This window comes from Calidris pugnax, unplaced genomic scaffold (genome assembly GCF_001431845.1).
Source record: "Calidris pugnax isolate Ruff unplaced genomic scaffold, ASM143184v1 scaffold44, whole genome shotgun sequence".
In the NCBI taxonomy this organism is placed as follows: Eukaryota; Metazoa; Chordata; class Aves; order Charadriiformes; family Scolopacidae; genus Calidris; species Calidris pugnax.
Genome location: NW_015094506.1, coordinates 46,457,721 through 46,475,575, shown reverse-complemented (window position 1 = coordinate 46,475,575; position 17,855 = coordinate 46,457,721). Strand labels below are relative to the sequence as shown.

General features: G+C 37.6%; 1 protein-coding gene across 11 annotated transcripts in view; it reads left to right on the top strand.

Moving 5' to 3' along the window:
* The window catches only part of MAGI2 (membrane associated guanylate kinase, WW and PDZ domain containing 2), a 756,695-nt gene that overhangs the window by 616,259 nt on the left and 122,581 nt on the right, over nt 1-17,855 (top strand). For 10 of the 11 annotated variants that reach the window (XM_014963758.1, XM_014963760.1, XM_014963757.1 and 7 more), the window contains one exon: nt 16,496-17,131. The exons of the other annotated variant lie outside the window; for it this stretch is intronic. In XM_014963758.1, the coding sequence (XP_014819244.1) occupies nt 16,496-17,131 (636 nt within the window). The remainder of the gene's footprint in view (nt 1-16,495; nt 17,132-17,855) is intronic. 11 annotated transcript variants of the gene reach the window in all.

Genomic DNA, 17,855 nt, shown 5'->3' with positions numbered 1-17,855 from the left:
ACAGAGACCTTTGGCTGAAACTCAGGGGAAAAAAGAGAGTTTATGACCTTTGGAAGAAGGACTAGGTAACTCAGAAGACCTACATGGATGTCAAGAGGTTATGCAGGACAAAAATTAAAAGGGCCATAGCCCAACTGGAACTTAATCTGGCTACTGCCATACAAGACAATAAAAAATGTTTCTATAAATGCATTAGCAGCAAAAGGATGGCTAAGGAGACTCTCCATCCTTTATTGCATGCAGGGGGAAGCATCATGGCAAAGGATTAGGAAGGCCGAAGTACTCAATGCCTTCTTTGCCTTAGTCTTTAATAGTAAAACCAGTTGTTCTCTGGGTACCCAGCCCCCTGAGCTGGAAGACAGGGACAGGAGCAGAATTAAGTCCCTATCATCCAAGGGGAGATGGTGAGTGACCTGCTACACCACTTAGACACACACAGGTATTTAAAAGATGTATAGATGTGGCAATTAGGAACATGGTTTAGTGGTGGACTTGGCAATGAGAGGTTAATGGCTGAACTTGATGATCTTAAAGGTGTCTTCCAACCTAAATGATTCTATGATTCTATGGATTGTTCACCTCTAAAATGCTACTCCATTCAAGGTGCCGAGCTGATAGATTTTTATTTTAAGCTGTATGGTGTTGTAAATGCTGTCTTTCAATAGTCTGTTCAGGTCTGAATGCAGGTTTGTGATATTTTAAACATTTCATTTGCTACAAGAATAATGAATTCTGCTTTGTTAGAGAATAATATATGTAATTTCAAGTCAACTGGAAGTAATAATTTTCAAAAAATGTTGGCAAATAATTTTTTTTTTAAATTCAAATTGAGAATAATACGAGCTTAAGAAAATTCAGTGAAGAAACAAAACCATAATGATTCTAATTTTTAGAGGTTTTTTAAATTTAACTATTCTAGGAAAATTGCCACAGACTAGCAATTTCTTCTACCTACACCCCAACGTAGAAAAAATTCTCAGAAAACACATATTTCTTAGTATAACCTCTTTTTACAAGCTATATCTTAACTTTCTGTTTACCAAAGCTACTAATAATAATAATTTTCTTAAAGATGGCAAGCAATGTATGTTTGTAGTGTATGTATTGTGGTCCAGCATTACTGGAGCTCCCTGAGGCCACACACCACCCCAGGTCTTTTTAGAGCAACACCTTATACAACCATTTTCAAAGGTATAATCTCAGCCAGTATTTCACCTGAGTCATCCAATTCTGTGTCACATTTCCAAATACATACTTTTTCTAATCACAGTCTGTTAGAGATAATCTACTATAATACAATGATATGCATATTATATGTAGTGCAGATATCTGAATAAATCTAAATTTGTTAAACAGATAGTAATACAAAATTGATTATAATACTAGCAGATGTTGAATATGTATGATGAATTGCTTTTATATATGTATGCCTGTGGTTAGACGTGCAGAAGATGTATCTGTGTAAAAATATACACCTGCATGTATGCATATATATACATTTATATATATAAAATAAACATAAAATTGAGTCCACTTTAGGAAAAAAAGTGCAGTTGCTTCTAGGAACCAGGGCAGGTAGAGGAGCTATAATATTGTCTCATCATGGCAAATATTCTTATAGACATATCACTGAGGGGCTCCATGCTGTGGAGCAGTCACTTTTACAGTGATCAGCCTGGTCCCAGGGACATGGATTTTGACTTTCCCATGTATAAATACATCCACATGTATAAGTTAACTCATTTTGCATGTATCTGTTAGCTATTTTTCTTTCACTATGACTACTGTGTGATCCGTTACCTTGGGTTGACAAAAAAAGCTCAGCTTCCCTGATTTGTGTCTTCTACCAGTTCTTCTACCAGTCTTCTACCAGGTCTTCTACCACTTCTACCAGAGTGGCAATGGCCACAGAAATAAACATCAAGATTCTCTCTTTCTCTCTCTCTCACACACATTCCTGAAATGCAGCTGAGAGCAAGAGCCAGACCAAGTGCAGGAAAAAGGAAAGACTAGACTGAAGCAAAGGATGAAGTACAAAATATTATCTCAATAAAGACTGTACCAAAATCTGTTTGCAGAATGCAAACGCGTCTAATGCATGTAGGCAACCTTTAATCCATCCTTTTCCAAATTTGAAAGCTTTCTTTTTGGGTATATAATAGATATCATAAGAGAGATTTGAAACGATCCCTCTGTGACTGAAAACTGGAAGGGGAAAGGGCAGTGTGTTTATTCAGAGCCTGATAGCCTGCCTATAAATACCATGAAAGCAGCCCTATCCAGTTGACAAGCGGAGAGGTGCATTATACCTTTTCCAGTATAATTGCATCTGCTTCAACAGACTTCAGCAAAATTTTGACTCCTTGCAGTGGCAGCAAGTTCTTCTCCCAGATCTTAGGAATGACATGGGCTACCATGACTTCTTTGTGACCTCTGCATCTTGCAATAGCAACTTCTAGAGACAGCCTATACATCGAACCTACTCCTTCAGAGGAATTTCTCATGCACGATGGCCTTACTATTATATTGCTATCAGTGGTGGAATTAGATGTTCCTTTAAGTCCTGGTTTAACTGTGAAAGAAAGAAAACACATGAAGCTTGTATGATTTTTTTTCTTTTTTCTTTCACATCTTTACATTTCAGTCAACTCTATGCAACAGTATTAATTTGCCATTAGATGAAGGCACACCTCGTATTTTTGTGTTTGAATTAGGCAGCAAGTCTGGTTTTTAATTTGGGAGAGTGAGGGATTTGAGGAAATTGCAGAATGCTCACGTAACTAATTTCCCTTTTAATGGCGACAGCTTTTAATCTCTTTCACGTCTTGTTGGTATCTGAGCACATCTGGGTCTTACTTAGGTATTCAAAATCTTTGTTATGCCTCGAGAGCATCCTTCCCAAATGGATTTTATTTGTGCAAGTGAAAAAGAATATATTATCAGTCACTTTAAACAGTCTTGCTTTTGCACATTCCCTTTGACAACACAAAAATAACCATACAGACAACTACACTTGTTCTACTTCTTTTCAGAGTTGAGGGAAGGGGTGGAATCCTTCAAACTAAGTTGGGAAAACATGTAATTAAAGTCCAAAGTATAACCTGAGCAGATTCCAGTGGAGGAGAAACACGTCTGTTATATGCAAAGAGTTCTTCCCTGTGCATGCAGAAGACTTCCAATTGAACCTAAACCTCATCTTTGACATTGCTCATTTTAAAGATGGTACCATTTTTTGAATGCTAGGACACAGTCATTAATAAGATTGGGTAGCATGCCCTTTGTACATTATGCAAATCCAAAGGCAAGGACTGTGCAGGTACGGAAGTGCCTTTCAGCTTCTTTGGCCAGCATGTGAAACAGCAGCCACCAATATCGGAGGGATTTATCCTACACTTTCTCCACACCATAATGTTTCTCCTTCCACTGCTTCTAGTATTTCCTTTTTTCTTTATTTCCATGTTACTTAAATGACATTATCAGTTCCACTATTCCCTGGCGTTGAGGGATGTCTGGTGCTATGGAGCTCTTTCTGATAGCACCAGCCTAAAGCTGGATGGAGGGGCAGATGGTCTCAGCTCTCAGAGTAAAGGCTGCCCTGTGCCTTCAAGCAGCTGCAGGAAATTGTGCCACCTGTGGTTATCAGCAATGCCCCACCAGAGAAACTTCTATGCTTGCAGTTGTATATAAATTCAAGATTGCCTCAGAATCCAAAACACACCCTCCAGGTCTTAGACTAGATGGACCTTTTGAAGCCAACTGAAGCTATATGAATAAGTGTGAAAATATGCATACCTCTGTTCTCCAAAAGTACCTTTTAGATGAGTTGTACTATGAGTGATTTACGGTATTCAGCATTTAATCTGCAGGTCTTTGCAATTAATCCTGGAGGACAGTGAAGTCCCAAAATGGATATGGTCACTGTATATACCAAAATTAGTGTTATCTCTTTTTATGGCCTTTGTTGTGTAACAACATATAAACACATTAAGAAGCATTTCACATTAGTTATCCCTAGCATGTTAAATAATTCATAGAAGTAGTGTTGGTAATTGTACTATAGTGACATTAACAGCATGCTATCAAACTTTTTCTTTGCATAAACCTCCTCCACTGTCCCCAGTTAATCAGTATATACCTTACCATGATAATGCTAGCAGTGTTTTTACCATAGTTCTGTCGTGTGGGATAATAATATACTTATTTTTGGAATGATAGTGAAAAGACTGGATAGTTTCATTCCCAATGGAAACAAAGTGATAGAACTTTTCAGAACTTGTTTCTTCACAGTGTTTAATTCCAGTTGTTTATTAACCCTGAAGATACAGTCTTGACAGTATTTCAGTAGTATTTTACAATATTCCAGGTTCATAGAGTGGAATCATAGAATGGTTTGGGTTGGAAGGGAACTTAAAGATCATCCAGTTCCAACCCTCCTGCCCTGGGCAGAGACACCTCCCACTAGAGCAGGTTGCTCAAAGCCCCATCCAGCCTGGTCTTGAACACCTCCAGGGATGGGGCATCCACAACTTCTCTGGGCAACCTGTTCCAGTGCCTCACCACCCTCACTGTAAAGAATTTCTTTCTGGTATCTTATCTAAATCTCCCCTCTTCCAGTTTAAAACCATTACCCCTTGTCCTTTCAGGTACAGTAGGCATCAAATACATTGATTGATTGGTTCACCTATGTGAACCAATATATAAATATATAAATATATAAACTTGTCAAGACTAAACAGTTTTGGTATTCCTTGCTGAGAAAAGCTAGAGGACTGCCAGTTTGGAAATGCTGTGATTGATTTGTTCTTCTAAAGATTAAGTGGGAACTTTATATATAAACTTTCACTAGTATAAGAAAAAATATTACAATTATATTTTGTAATTATAACATTTAGTACATTGTTTTCAATTACTGTAAACACTTGTTCTATTTTACAAATTGGTTTATTATCCCATGAACAGGTACACATTGTCCCTGCTTTATCCATTGTAAAGTCCATGAAATCAAAATACACTATGTCAAAAACACTGAATTCATTCACCCAGCCATGCTTAACTTTGCTGATAGGACAATATTATTTATAGTAATGTCTCTCTTGTTAGTGTCAGCATCCCCAGATTTAGTTTGAGTGATTCATAAAGACAATTTTGGGTTTATTTTCATGAACCTGTATGTTCTTGATTATACTAAATGCAGAAGGAATTAAAATAGGAACGCTGCTTTTATTTTCGTACCTAGGGTTGTTTGAATTTTTAATTTAACCTTAGATGAGTTTCTTCTGATTGTAATCCCCATTGAAATTAATAACTGTGACACTTCACTGTATATCTAAAAATCACATATATATACAGTTGACACCTTACTGTGGTTTTTTGTCTGGAAATTGCTTTCTGGTGGGACTTGTGTGTGAGCACTGTGTGCACACAAGCCTGAAAAATTAATAATTTCATACAGGAACTGTCATAAGAAGCAAAAAGAACTAAAGCAGTTTTAATACAAATAGCCATCCATTTTTAAAGCAGTTTTTTAGCAGGATTCACGAATAGACTCTAGGCCTTTTACACCTGCCTGAAGCAGGACAGGGCTCTTAGACACACAGCCAGTTAGGATATTTTTAAAGACGGAAGAACAAAGCACCCAGCGCACATCAGTTTCTTTTCCTCTTTCTCTATCACTCTGCTGCTGGCATTTACATCCCAAATTCCTCCTGCTCCTTCCACTCCTGTATCCCACAGCACACACACACTCATCCATTGTTCATCCTTAGTTATCTCCTGTCCCTAATGTGCTGCATCCCTGAATATATTGTACTTTTACCCCTCTTGGTGCACTCCTCATGCAGCAGATAGGTAGTTCTTAGCAGGAAGTTTGTGAAATGGCTATCCCACTTCCCACCATTTCCCAGGCTTACCAAATGCAGGTAAATCATGCATAAAATATGCTTGAGATGATATATTTTTCATTTTCTGTCACTATGGCTACTGTCTCCAATCAGATGGGAGACCACAACTTGCTCTCAATTTTTGACAGACACAGAAGCAATACACTCTCAGAAGAGATGGTACCACCTGCTTTGTCAAGAGCAGGATGAAAATATTGTATGGAAGCAAATGACAATAAGGGGTAGCCTTTTGAGGAAAAAATAGATATAATGAACATTTTTGTAAGGGCTTTTTAACTACAGGCCACCCATGGGATAATTCTAAGTGAGAACAGTAGGAGATGGCAGGCAGACTGTGAGACTGCTTTTTCAGTCTGAACAAATAGTCTGATATGGGATCACAGTCATTCATCATAACCCATTTTAATTTGCTTTTATTTGTTAGCTAATTAACAAATTAATAAATTCAAATATCCAGAATATTAATTCTTTTCTAATGAGGAAGATATGGTGTCTTCTCATACACAACAGAGGATTAATGTCCCTTTAGATACAAAATCTGAGATTTGACTATTGAGCAGTAATTGATGTATCCATAACGCAGCTTAGTTTGTTGCAAGTGTTAGGATCCAAGCATTAAACTGAACCCCTAGATTGCGCTGGAAAATGATAGAGTATTTACCCTGCAGTGCTGTTATTATTGCTCAAATATTTACTGCAGTGGAAATGAAGTCACGATGAAACTGTGGCTCCTCAGTGCTATAAACCGTGCAAGAGTACTGCAAATTCTCGTCTCTCTCCAAGAAAGCTTATAAACCAAAACAGAAAATAGAGAAGGTGAATGAGGCATACAAGGAGGCAGAATAGCCAGTGGGAGATTGGATAATCCTCATAAAGAGAGAGTCTGATTCTTAGCCATACAGCTATAAGACTGAAAAGTGATCTCTTCCTGACCATCATAAGGCTGGAGTTTCCTGTGGATTATAAAGCAGTCTTAAACAGGGGGTTGGTGGGACTTCTGTTAATGATTTTCCCTCCTTCATCTCACTAAAAAATTATTATGCAAGCTGAATTTCGTAGTTTAGACTCAGTGTAGTATTCAGGAAAGTGCTGGAAAAGAAAGTATGAATTATTCAGTGGTGAAGGTGTTAAATTGTTTTGCAAAGAATAAAAATATATTGACCTTGAAAATGAGTGCTTGGCAGTGAAAGAGGCTCTAGAGATATTAAGATAACATTTGCTTGGAAGGAAGGTCAGTTTGATAATACATTACCCTCTATTAACCTGGAAAAATACAGTAAAACCTAAGAGAACCAAAAGGAACTCCACTATTTCTCTTTGCCATACGATTTTAAAGGAACTAATGTATTTATACATGCCTGAAAAACTATTTAGTAGATTTTTGGTATAGAATGATGTGAGAAGCTCTCTGAAGTAGAGGTAACTTTTAAGTTGATGATTTTACTATCAAAAAGATAAAATAGAGGTAATACCTAAGCATGTGTCAACCTAAATGTTAAATGCCTTTTATAAAACTTAAGCAGAAAATTACTGATATACTAGCTAGACATTTGTATGAGATATTTGTTAATGAATGAGTGATGATTCCATTTTAAATGCATCGAGGTATTTATACGTAGTTGATTATTAGTAAAAATCCACTTACTTAACTGAAAGTTATTTCACTGTTCTGATACATTTGAATTCTGCTTGATACAAATAAAATGCTTCCTGTCTTTGGCATAAAAGCATTAATGTGTAGTAATCCAGACTTCTTTGGAAGTGTCTGTCTCTGTCTCTGCAAGGTGCTGACCTTGTAAATCCAGTTGACTTCTTTCAAGATACAGCAAGATGTGAGGATTTATATATATGTACACATATGAACGCACATATAGGTATTCTGAATTTCTGGTTTGGCAAGAGAGTAGATGAGCCACAATCAGATTCTTCAGCATAAAGTTTGCAAGTGAATTAATAGCATTAATAGCAGTGTCTGGGATGACAGTAATTGTAAACATTTCTCATGGGAAGCATTTGGGTGCATATTATTATAATGCTAAACATTACGTCATAGCAACACCTTCAGATTTGGTGTCTGGTGTTTTGTTCCACATCCAAGGATGCTGATTTTCAGAGGTGCCGAGTGCTGGCAGCTCCTATTGATCTTGGTCATCAGAATGTGGACCTAAGCAACGAATAGACAAAAAAAAAAAAACACAAATCAAATCTTTTAATCTTAGCTTTAAATTAATGGCCTAACTCATAGTGAAATCATATTTGCACTGGTCTCAGAGAGTCAGCTGCTGAAGTTAGGCACCTGGATGAGCACTCTGTGTGAGCACAGCAAGAAAAGCAGAGTATTGATCAAACAATGTTGAAAATGGATAACAGAATTATAAAACCACCCTAGTTCTGGCAGTAAAACTCAATTCAGTTACAGGGGATGTCCTCAGAAACCATAAAATCTCTAAAATCAGAATGAACTTTCAAGTTGTATCTCTATGGATTTAAAATGGAGACTAATCCTACTTATCTGTCGTTGCATATGTTTTTAAAGTCTGACTAACTGCTGTTACTTTCACTAGGTACTAATTTAGTATGTGAATTGTTATTGCTAGTCCTCATGGTGCTAACATTGCTGAAAGAAAGGAAAAAACCTCTAATATTCCAGGTTAGAAGTAAATCTAAATGCCCATTACTAAAAATTCCCAGTTACATATATATTTCAACATAGCAAGACATTTGTCTTCGTGCTGCAGCCTCTTTGTGAGCGCTCCATCTAGTTCCTCACCTCATTCATCTCCCTCTTTCCTTGCCGGCTGTTTATGTCAGGAATTAGCGGTTGCAATGGTGTGCAGTCCACAATGCTGCCGAAAACGTCTCCCCCCGGGGACAGGTGGCACATGGCCAGGACTCCCAGGCGGGGACAGGGGCTGCTTGGTATCGACATCGTGCTCTGCCATACCCTTATGCCTTTAGGCTGCCGGCAGGCTGGCTGGGCTACTTTCCTCCCCCTGGGATCCATTACCTAGATAAATGTGATGCTCTGCGTACAGAAATAAAATGTTATGCGCACAAAAGCAAATGTGTTGTAAATTTTGACCTCCTTTTTCTAAAGGAAAAAAAAAAAAAAGGGGCTTTGCTTCTACGTGAGCCTCTGCACACAGTGACACCTTTCAAAGTGATCCCAAATAGCTATGCAAACACAGCATACATTTTTTATCTTGCTCTTCAGATCCACTGATGTTTTGTCACGCAGTTCATTCACACCAGGCATTTCAGGATGCGAAAGTAGTTCCTCAAGAGGAACCTGGACAGAGCAGGCTTACATAATTTGTAAATAAAAGGCTGCCTTCAAAATTGGACCTTACTCTTTTTATGTGGTCTTGCCTCCAAATTACTTGTCATCTTTTAAATAATTACTTTTTTGTAAAGTGGTATTTTTAGCATCCATGCTATGCTTTCAAATGCTTAAAGAAGTGAAAAACAGTCTAGCTAGGAAGAGAATTTGCCTGCTCTTTAGCACTTCATGAAGAGCATTCATTTAAGTATTCTTTTGCTATTGCTTTACTTACGTTTTTATTCTGCAATGTTTCATGTTTACTGGATCAGCAAATAATCAAGGTCTTTAGATTTTTTTGGAATGTACTTTATCCCTCTCCCCAAAAAAGTTAAATGCCTCTATTTAAATAGCTTTTACCACTATATGCAAAATACAAATAAAATGTAAATAGTTTCTTCTACTAATCCACATCTGCCTGGGTGTAATTACATGATACATGCTGGTTAAGCACAAAAATTTTGAATAGACAGCTTTTTAATTAGGCATGTGCATTGGGTCACAGTAGAATTAAAATGGGTTCTAAAAAATTGATTGTATAAAAATGGCACCTGCTTACTCAACAGATCTGCTTCTTGGGTAAAGTTGCAGGCACGTGTCTGTGTCAGATCCTTCTGTTGGCTCTTGTAGAGGAAGCCAAGTGTGGAGCCAGGGTGCTCAGTCCATCCAATGATGGAGACAGATTTTAGCCCACTTGTATAATAATGTTTTGTAGAATTACTGACTTTCGAATGTGACAAACAGCTGATTTACATCTGTTGCTCAGTTTTTATTGAGAGGACAATTTAGGCCTGTCTAATGCAAGTTTGAGCACCTGAATGCATAGAAATAGATTTTTATTTCACTTTTTGTCAGATTAGTAAAAAATAATTTTTGTTTACCCTGGCTTTTTTCCTCTGAACCTCAATTCCCAAGTCCAGTGAGTAAAAGGGAGATCTAAGGATTGTGGTTACTTGTCAGCTTTGCAAAGTTTGTCAGCACATGGGTAAAACTTTCTGTACAAGGAGATGGTTCTTCCACACCAGTCTAACAAACAGAGATATTTTAATGGGCTCTTCAGTGTTCTCATCAGCAAGGGGTCCTGAAATTATTTCTGAGTGCAGAGGCAGCTGAGCATTTTGTCTTCCAGCAGCTCTTTTCATTTCACTGTGGCTGGCACAGTGCTATCTATCAGATGAAGTTGTTATAAAGCTAATAATAAGGTGGTCAATTTTATATTTAGCTCTTCCAATCAGTATCTATGATTATTACATGCATGTACTTCTCCCCAGGTTACATTCTTGATATGTTTTAGCAGTTAATTTAATGTTCCTTTTTAAAAGAAATAAGTTACAATTTTCTTGGCAGGTGTTTTAAGTATTTCAGTATTAATATGCAATAGTCATCTTACACTGCAATCTCCTTTAAGAAGTTATTATAATTCAGTCATTTTTATTTTAAAAACAAGAGTATTTATGTAGTGAGTATTAAAAAAAAATAGGGCCAAATTTTTTAGAAAAAGATAAATCAGGCTACCATGAAATGCAGGATCCTAGGTTTTGTCTTTTGTTTATAAAAGTTATGCCATGCAGATGTTAGCAGCTGGAGCCAAATTGGTTTTACAGGGTTCTGTGGCAGGTCAGAGTACAAGAAAACAAAGGATTTTTGTTTATGCAGAACCTGTTGAATTCTTCTATATCCAAAGAAATGACTGTACCTACTCATTACAAAAAATATTTGTTCACACATTGGATTAACACCTGCAGCAGGTGGAAGGAAGTTGAGATTCAAAGTTTCAGAATATAATTTGGCTGCTACTGTTCAACTAAATGATCCCTCACGTACTAGTTCTCTGTGCTGCTACTAGTAACTGTACGTGCACATATAAAAATATCTCATCACTAAAGAATCTTCACCTCTTCCATGACCATCAGTCACGTTCTGTTGTTATTAAAATTAGCCTCATGTTTCGTATCTCAGTACTGGAAACATGCTAACACCTCTGAATTTATTATTAATAGGCTACACTGCCAGCAATGTTACAGCACTTTGCAGAAAGAGAAGACAAGGTCACTGCTCAGAAGTGACAGAAATAGCTAGTAATGACAGCAGATAGCGTGGGTGGGCAGGTGGAAGGAAAGCTTCAACAATAATCATGTATTGCTAGTTCTGAAGCTCGTGCAAAGCATGCATATGCAAAATTTAGAGTATATGGTTGAGAAATGCAAGTGGGAATAAGCAATGCTGGAGAAGTTGGTAGAGTTTACCTGGGTTGTAAATTCAGCCAAAAAAAATCAATACAGCCTGAGCTTTACAGAGCTGGTGCTTCCTGCACTGACTTGCCAAACTATGGACTGCTTTTAGCTCCATTGCTGTTGCCTTGTGCTGTCTGCAGGCGGGTAGCAGAGCTGTCTCTGCCCCCCACCAAATCACAACATTGTCATATTTTAAGCACAGGAACAAAGATGCTAGGAGTTTGATCCAAAATCCATCAGAATCAATGGAGATTTTTCTACTAAACTTTGAATGTGATCATAGATTAACAACAAAGATTGAATCTGCATTTTTTTCCTCTCCATTCAGAATTCGAAGTTTAAAGGATTCTAAATAATAAGAAGGGCAGTCCAGTAGGCAATTCAGTTCACTGAGGCACCATAAAAAATTCCAAACAGGAAACTGAGTGCACAAGAAACAGTAAGAAGAAATAAGCGAAGTTTGTATACAAATGGTAGGAAAACGGGTAAGAAAATGGGGAAACTTCACCTATTAGTGCAAGATGTGTATAGAGACATTCTAGGGGTAACAAAAACATAGCAGAAACAATCTATGGAGTCACTGAATAATACAGGTTCTTCAGAAAGGAGGGAAATAGAGGTGGTAGCATTACATGAAACATTAGGATAATTTGTAATGAAATTAGTTATGTCAATAAAATAGATTCTGTTTGGGTCAAGCACTTCAAGCATGAAAAAACTATTTTTGCAGAGTTAATGCTTGTGGAAAATCCCTGGGGTGTCAGATTTGACTCTGCAACATTACTGTAGAGAAGAATGTAAGAATCTGTCATTAGGGGATGTGGAAGCTCAAAAATTTCTTCAGCAGTTGCTAAACCAACAAAAAGTAATGACAGTTTAGATCTAGTTTTTGCTTTGAAATATGTAGATAAAATGTAACCTTTAACCAAGTATACAGACATTGAGTCCACTTACATTAGATGACAAAAGACCCAACGATCAGCAAACTTTAATAAGCAAAACAAGCTAGTTAAAGAAGTGAAATATTTTGGGTCTTCATGGATATTTCTGTGAAGAAGACATTAAATTTCACCACGTGTAGTGTAATGTGTTGTATCTGACAACAGGGGACTAGGTTCAGACATCCAGGAAGTCCTCTCCAGTCCTATGTTCCTAAATTTGTCAGTTAAATGCAAGACTCCTAAGTAAAGCGAAGGTAATTGTAAAATAGCTTGACATTTGTCAAGCTATGCTTGATATCTTGATATTTGTCAAGATAGCTTGACAAATTTGGTTGCTGTCAGTATTCTCTAACATTCTTTGACTCAATGCAGAATTTGGACATTGACTGCTGGACGGCAGAATCTGTTCTTTTGATACTGTAGGACAGGACAAAATATCTACTCCACTAGGTATCTATCAAACCTGCTACTTCATCTAGAGAATCTCATTCAGGTGCTTTCTTCATAGACCAGCCCTCCTGGTTTCCTTCATCCCTGAGCAGTCTCCAGAAAGTGAGGGTAGGTTGGGGTGTGTCTCGAGTTTGTACAGGCTAGTGAGAAAGATGAAATTGGGGATAGCACCCAATAGTGAGGACATTGAAGTACACAGATGTTCAGCCTGAAGAAGAGAAAACTCAGGAGGCTCTTACAAATATATGCAAATACCTGAAGAGAGAGTGCAGAGAAGATGGAGCCAGGGTCTTTCCAGTGGTGCCCAACGATAGGACCAGAATCAACGAGCACAAAGTGAAACACAGGAGGTGCCATCTGAACATCAGGAAACACTTTCTTACTGTGAGGGTGACCAAGCACTAAAACAGGTTGCCCAGAGATGTTGTGGAATCTCCCTCCTTGGAGATATTCAAAAGCCACCTGGACATGATCCTGGGCAACTGTTTCTAGGTGACCCCGCTTGAGCAGAGGTATTGGATGAGATGACCTCCAGAGGTCCCTTCCAACCTCAATCATTCTGTGATTCTCTTAGCAAGCTCCAGCCATTTTAGGAGGTTTAATTCTAAAAGCCAAGCAAAGTTGGATGCTTAATATAAATGTTCTGCATAACTTCAAAGATACCCACTCACTGTGAAACTGTGATTTCTGGAGGCAGACTATGGCTTGCTTAGAAAGTCAGGCAGGAATTATAAAAAGGATCGCTATTATGCTCGTCCATACACACCCATTATTATTGGAAACAGCAGGAGAGAACAGGCAGAAAAGATGCTACAGGAATCTTTCAGGAAGTTTTCCTAAAGTAGAGAGTTTTTGAACATGGCACTGGCTCTGTAATGCTCTTAACTTATCTCTCTTTTCCTACCAAGTGCTGGGTACTTCTATCTGTGTCAGCAATGAGGAACTCAGCCTGAAAAATTAGTTAGATTTGGAGAAACTCCCACAGTACAGAGATTTACTTGAAGGATATCTGAAATTAACCCCTTTCATTCCTCATTCATGTGTCATGATCTGAAACTGTTTCTTCCCAGTTTAACATTCCACTGTAGCTATTTCTGTGAGTTGAACTTACTAACTCATGCCTTTTTCCCCATTCATCTTAACCTTCAGCCATATGTTCTCTATATGACAGTACAGCTTTATGGATCCCAAATGGTTCAACTCTGAGTTACAACTTCAGAGTGCCTAGGCGTGCTGTTCATGTTATACTTCAGAAACCACAAAGACCTTTAAAAATATTGATAGTGCAGGGTCATTATTTGAAGAAGGAGTTCTTACCCAAGACCTTCTAATGCTCATTTTTGCCTCTTTAATGACTGGGGGAAGGGGGTACTTGGCCTATACATTTTCTGACTGCACTCCTTGTGCACAATCTAATTTCTTTTCACTGAAGACCTATGTCATGTCAACTCGTTTATCTGATTTTCTGATTTATGACAAACATATCAGTTTAAGGTTTAGATCATAGCTAGACCTGTAAAAACGCATAAAGTGAAGAGGTGAAAACAGACAATAATTTACTTGCCCAACACAATAAATGCATTATTCCTTTTGCACCCTGCTTAAGTATTGCAAGAGAGGATGAACAGATTGGTCTCCTCCCACCACATATCTGCATTGCCAACACTCAGGGAAATAAAGACTGCAAGGATTAAAAAGTTGCAAGGGTACTATTAAGGCATAAGCTACTGAAACAGGAGCATGCATTGAAGAGGTCTCAGTTCAGCAGCATCAGTCCTATTATGAGCAATGTCAGCCTCAATGCTAATGCAGAAGCCAGGGATGAGAATGCAGGTAAGATCTTTCTATATCAAGGCATGGGCAGATCACAATGAATTGCAGCCATTGCCACGATAATATAATACAGTAAATTCTTTCTCTCTTTTAAATCTTAACTTTTTAAAACTGTTTTACTGCCAGCTGCTTGAGACAGAAGCATTGGAGTTCTTTCAGAACAGCAGTCTTACTGCTTTTGCTTATAGTTTGTAATATATTTATGATGCATGTTTAAGACAGTATTTGCAGCTCCTAGGGTTTCTGTGAATAATATTCACAAACATTTAAACAAAGTCTCTTAGCACTTTTTCCCTAGACACTCTAGGAAGAAATCTTTCTCTGAATCACAATTTGTGCATATGCAATTAATTACTGTCAGGCTGTTAGACAGGCTGATCATGTGGGAATTGACCATTTCGTTTTCACATAGAAACAGCCTTTGCCTTTCATTGTCACATAGAAACAGCCCTTGCACTGGCCTCTTGATGATGCTCCTTATTCCTCACTTCGCTTGATTAGATCTTTTGATTGAAGTACTTGAAAGACATAATTTCATAAATACACTTCAAGCAATTCCACACAAACCACCTCATCCTCACTAAATCATTTTAATTTTATTGCTGAATTTTCAAATACCATTAAAAAGAATTATGTTATGATAAGTCAATTATTGAACTGTGTACCTTGTAGACACCTCACAGTGTTGTCTGCATAAATGGTTTCTTGTTCCTAATTAATGGTAGGATAATAAGGCGATCTTCACTTAGAAAAGTACTTTAACTTGTGGAGTTCTCTAACAAATATCCTTCTCCTTTGTTATAAAGATGCAAACTTTTATTAAAGTGGAAACTGACTGTGGGTCATCAAACTATTCTGAATATTGTTTGTGCTGATTATTAATTTTTAATTTAACATGTACCTTATCAGTACCATAAAAAATATTAATGGCTATAAATATAGAGATCTACTCTACCAACAAGAAGGAACTTGAAATTACTTCTGAAATTTTCAGTAATGGAAGCTGGTTGGTATGTGAGCAATATGGAGACCCATCAGTAGGCTGTTGACTTAAGCTTTTTTATAGGCTCTGACTGGTAGCACTGTATGTATGTGAGAAAAGATTTGGTGGTAAAAGTGTTGTAATTATTTTTATTTGACCAGGAGGGTCAGCTGGAAATACTACACTGATTTTCAGACATTTGCCTAGATTATTCTAATAATAGGCTATTATACCTAGCTATAAAATTTGCCCTGTCATTGTCCTTGAACCATCATGGCTACAACAAAATGCCACTAAACATCTCTACAATATGCAAGATACAGTTTTGTTCATGTCTAGAATAGGAAATTACTGTAGTAGTGCTGGATGTCTGATGGCAAGTAACGATATTTAGTAGGAAACTGTCAATATTATGATCAATGCAAAAAGTATTTCCTTAGGAACATGAGTGCACAGTCTTGCACTCTTGATTCTTAAGTCCATGAGTACTTAGTATTTCCTTTTTATTTTCCCTTTCACTCTTCACCAAACAGTGGTATTACTTGAAAACCAGCCCTCCAAATAAACTTCCATTGTATCTTATAAAAAAGTATCTGTGGACTACACTGAAAAGTAGTTAAGAAAAAGTGTGTGTCTGGATCAAGCTTAATTCTCCAGCTGTGAGTTTCCACGGAAAAAAAATAGTACTGTTATTTTCTATTTGTATTACATTTGAGTCAGCATGTTGATCTAATTTATTTTATTTTTTAGTAGATTTCTGTCTCATTAAAAAAAAAATCACTGCGTATATAATAACTGAAGTTGTCTCATGTCACTATTTTTTCTTCTCTTTCTAGGTGATGTCATTGTCTATATTAATGAAGTTTGTGTCCTTGGACATACTCACGCAGATGTAGTCAAACTCTTCCAGTCTGTTCCTATTGGTCAGAGTGTCAACTTGGTGCTATGTCGTGGATACCCTTTGCCCTTTGATCCTGAAGATCCTGCCAACAGCATGGTGCCACCCCTTGCAGTAATGGAGAGGCCTCCGGTAGTGGTAAATGGAAGACATAACTATGAAACTTATTTGGAATACATTTCTAGGACTTCTCAGTCTGTTCCAGATGTAACAGATCGACCACCACACTCCTTGCACTCCATTCCAGCAGATAGTCAGCTTGATAGCACATTCCCACCACCTGCCCATGATGATAATGTATCAATGGCTTCTTCTGGGGCCACCCAAGCTGAACTCATGACCTTAACCATTGTGAAAGGGGCCCAGGGCTTTGGCTTCACTATAGCAGACAGTCCTACAGGACAGAGGGTGAAGCAAATTCTAGACATTCAGGGATGTCCTGGTTTGTGTGAAGGTGACCTCATTGTTGAGATCAACCAGCAGAATGTACAGAACCTGAGCCATGCAGAAGTAGTGGATATACTTAAAGAATGTCCTGTTGGAAGTGAAACTTCTTTGATTATCCATAGAGGAGGTAAGTTTGGAAAGTCTGTACAATTACAAAAATGTGTGTAAAAGGTTCTAAACCGTAAGACATACATATACTCACTACATTCTTGTGTACTTGATTGGAAATTAATTTCCATGTTGTGGGAGGTAATGCCATTGGTTCTGGAAAAGTGTGTCTGCAATTAAGTATCCCAGGCAAAATCTAACAGTTTGTCATGCATTCCTTTTTGTGTTTTGAGTGTCAATGCTCCCACCTCTGTATAAGGGTAAAACTAGAGCAGTTCCAGACCTTTCACTCCATAATAGTTTTTATGTGTCTGCAGCAAACTCTCATAGTCCCAAAGCAGTGCTGCAAGCTTTAGGTGTAATTGAATAAATCAACTCATTAAGGTAGATCAAAATCAGAGCAATCTGTTATCCCTTTACAAGGTTACTGGTTTTGATAAGCCATTTTGCCTCCTTTTCCTTCATTGTAAAACTATTGTGCAATAGTTGGTTTGTTTCGTTCTTGGTCACAAAGATCCATAGTATATTTTTCTCTGTTTTAAAAAAATAGCTTCTAGCAACTGAGTTTTTCTGACCAGCCTGACACAGTAAGCTTGAATATGCACCACTGAAAGGGGAGAGTCAAGACTTATCTATAAGGAAGCAATAACAACAGAAGAAGTTGCAATACCTTGACAGTAATTTCATAGCTTTTAATATTTTAGCCAAACAAATTTTCGTCAATGGTTTGAGATGAGCATCTT